The 3,211-nt window shown below is 36.4% G+C and overlaps 1 protein-coding gene across 2 annotated transcripts; it reads left to right on the forward strand.

The window, feature by feature from the left end:
- Positions 1–481: 481 nt before the first annotated feature.
- Positions 482–2,822, forward strand: LOC137956387 (protein CURVATURE THYLAKOID 1A, chloroplastic-like). Of its 2 annotated transcripts, none has more exons than XM_068803872.1 (5): positions 482–791; positions 1,738–1,832; positions 1,917–2,024; positions 2,374–2,445; positions 2,558–2,822. In XM_068803872.1, the coding sequence occupies exons 1-5, from the start codon at positions 647–649 to the stop codon at positions 2,582–2,584; spliced, it is 447 nt and encodes a 148-aa protein (XP_068659973.1). In that variant the 5' UTR covers positions 482–646; the 3' UTR covers positions 2,585–2,822. The 2 variants fall into 2 exon arrangements, with proteins under 2 accessions (XP_068659973.1, XP_068659972.1); XM_068803871.1 differs by having other exon boundaries at positions 500–791; positions 2,553–2,822.
- Positions 2,823–3,211: the final 389 nt, after the last annotated feature.

Genomic DNA, 3,211 nt, shown 5'->3' on the forward strand with positions numbered 1-3,211 from the left:
TGGCATCTTTTATACTAATTTTTTTGCTCTCATATCATATCATATATTCTACTATAGTGATTTATTTCAGCATTTGAAGGGGTTATTGCATAATATTAGAATTTGAGGGTTGTATTACAAAAATCCAAGTCTCAACATACTTTTATTTTGAAATATTTTAATTATACTTAGTGGAGTACACGCTTTTTCATTTTGAAATCATAAATTAAGTTCAGATTACTCCTCCTCATGGCTCGATACTTTGCAATCATTATTTTATATTAAGCTTCTTTAAGTGAGGGAGACTAATTTATTAACGGCGGAGTTTCATAACTCTTACAAAATGCATATAATATATGGTCGGCATTTTGTATTAAAAATATTAAATGTAAAAGTTGCTAAGGCATTAGCATTTTGAACGTGGGTAAGAGATACTTTCGAAGGCTCCGAAGCAGCCGTAGATTTTAGATAGGCGGAGAGCCAATAAGAATCTCGGCTTGAGCCACGTGGCCGAGGGTGCTGCTTGCGCTTGGAGAAGAGAGAAGGGAGGCGATAATGTTGGGCGATGCGCAGCGATTAGTGGTCGGTTGAGTGGCAGAGTGAAGAGGCGCCGTTGAGACAAGGGAAACAAAGACACAGGGGGCGTCAGCGTTTCCGTCTTCAGGCCATGGCAACGGCGTATGCAGGCGCTTCAGTGGCGGCCGTTTTGGGGGCACGCCTTCCCTCTTCCTCTCCCTCTCGCTTGCCTTATCTTCCTCCACGCCATTTGCTCTGTGTCTCTGCTTCGCCTCTTTCTAGCTCGCAACTCTCAGGTATAGTTCTTTTCCTTTTCTGACAAGTAATCGAATAGTTTGGTTTGTAATGCTTAAGTTGTTGAAGTAGGAAGTAATCTACTTAGTTGGATAATTAGTTTACTTTTTTAATGAGCGGTTGATATAGGAAATTCTTAAGTGATTAACTAACTATTGGAACTTTTCATTGGCTCAATCGTCAGCTGTTTTACTAATATAATCTAAGTTATTTTTTTTGAGTTGCGACTGGGTTTCCTGTGACGAGTGGCTAATTAAAGAGTGATCCTGGGATGATTTGTTCCTAAATGGAGGAGGAATACGATGCCTGTTGGGTAGATTCCGCAGTATGAGGAATCAATTTTCTGTGAGGGAATCATCGTTTGACAGAGAATATAATGTATAGGCCAAATGTTAGTGGGATTCAACAACACGGTTGGAAAAGAAAAAAAAATTAACATCATGCATTCAATTGAGTAGTTCGATATTGGAGTTTTGCTGCTGTTCTTTTGTTTTGTGAATTTGACAATGTTGCGGGATATGAAATGATTATCAGAAAGATGTTTGCTGTCAAAATCTGAACTCGCTTAGTCTCGGTTAGAGCTGAGACGAATGTGAAAAAGAGGTAGAAAAAAATCTACATCATTGGTTCACTAATTTGTCCCGCTACCTGTGACTACTTTTCAGTACACTAATGGTATGTCTGGATTTCCATGGGGAACAAACAATAGATGTCTTTTTGAAAAATGGTGATGATCTTTCTATAAAAACGGCTAAGCCTCTGCTGGTTCAGTACCACCCGAACTTCTTAAATCTTCATAGAGAGACTTATAGTTGTGCTAACTTGTGAATAGTAACTTCTTTTTATATCCCAATCTTCCTCTGCTTTTGCTTGATCTTTCTATTAACGTGAAGCAACTAGGCTTTACTATGCTGAAGAATTCACTGAGAAACAACATTTTTTTCACAGAATCCCGCAGGTTTTCTTCCCTACGTGTAAGAGCCACTGAAGAAACATCTGGTTCCGTTCAAGTTGAAGAGATCTTCTCAGATTTGAAGGAGAAGGTGATAAACTCCAGCGACTAATTCAGTAGAGTAGTTGTATGTTTTTCTTATTGCTAAACTCATTTCTCATCTATGATTTGACAGTGGGATGAACTTGAGAACAAGTCCACTGTAATTATCTATGGTGGTGGAGCAGTAGTTGCAGTCTGGTTGTCATCCGTTGTCGTTGGAGCAATCAATTCTGTCCCGCTGGTTTGTGATCTAAATCTTTTTTTTACGTTTTTTTTTTTTTTTTGGGGGGGTGGGGGACCTTTCAACACAGATAGGGCTGGACTAGAGATCACTACTTTCTGGTCCCTCCTTGGGATTCTACATGTACGCGAAAGGAAAATAAATCAGTCTTGGAAATCCTTTAAAAGATACTTAGAGTGTGATTTTATAGACAACATTTGATGATCTTTTTGTTGTTCTTGTATTTTCTCTGGCTTTCTTACTAGTGCTTGGTGTGCCTTGGTTCCTATTTTTGCATGATTAGCAATGTAAACATTCCTAGTCAGCTATGGGAAACAATTGATCCATTTTTTGTTCTTAAACTCTGCAGCTCCCGAAAATTATGGAATTAGTAGGGCTGGGGTACAGTGGATGGTTTGTATATCGATACCTACTCTTCAAGGTAAGTTGTGTTTTATGTTACATGTTTACTAAGTGATTTAGTCTTGATGTGATAAGTGATTGTTAAGTGAAAACAACTCCATTGACAAATACTCATTCTTCTCTTAGCAAAGCCGAAAAGAATTGGCTTCAGATATTGAAGCATTGAAGAAAAAGATTGCTGGAACCGGGGACTAGATGGGTGTCAGCTGCATGTGGTAGAAGTTTGTGTTTTGATTTAGTTATCTCAATTTGGATGTCATTCAAATGTTTCATCCAATATCCTGTAAAAGAGGCAACGGGATGCTATAATGTTTACGATTTCTCTTTTATTTCATGTACTTTTTGCTTAATGTAATAACAATATGAAATTTGTATGAGAAGTACTCTTCATCAAAATTTTGTTTATTAGTTTACCGTGCACTTTTTCCCTTAAGGGGGGATGGTGCACTTGAAAGCAGATCACCTAGGGAAAGAGAGTGAAAACGAACTCTAAGGTGATCCACTTTTCCTAGAAAATATTTTTTTTTGTGTTAGTGTGTGCATTAGAAAGTAAAGTAGAAACTTATTAATTAAATGTTCTAAACTAAGATAGATTTTGACTTTTCTAACTTAATAAATAATTAAAAAAATAAAATAAAATTATTTCAATAAGTAAATAAGTAAAAATAAAACGCTTAATCAAATGCTTGCTTTTATATTATCTAAGTGTTTAATCACATGCTTACTTTTATAATATTTAAACTCTCACTCTTAAGTTATTAATTAAATATAGTAATGAAAATCAT

The sequence above is a fragment of the Aristolochia californica genome, unplaced genomic scaffold (assembly GCF_029961685.1).
Source record: "Aristolochia californica isolate CCGP_79_NKW_82.1479 unplaced genomic scaffold, dmAriCali1.0.hap1 SCAF_2, whole genome shotgun sequence".
Lineage (NCBI taxonomy): Eukaryota > Viridiplantae > Streptophyta > Magnoliopsida > Piperales > Aristolochiaceae > Aristolochia > Aristolochia californica.

Coding starts and splice junctions, on each gene's coding strand:
- LOC137956387 (XM_068803871.1), top strand. CDS start 647: ATGGCAACGGCGTATGCAGGCGCTTCAGTGGCGGCCGTTTTGGGGGCA. Junction 1,833..1,916: donor TCTCAGATTTGAAGGAGAAG/GTGATAAACTCC, acceptor ATGATTTGACAG/TGGGATGAACTTGAGAACAA. Junction 2,025..2,373: donor CAATCAATTCTGTCCCGCTG/GTTTGTGATCTA, acceptor TAAACTCTGCAG/CTCCCGAAAATTATGGAATT.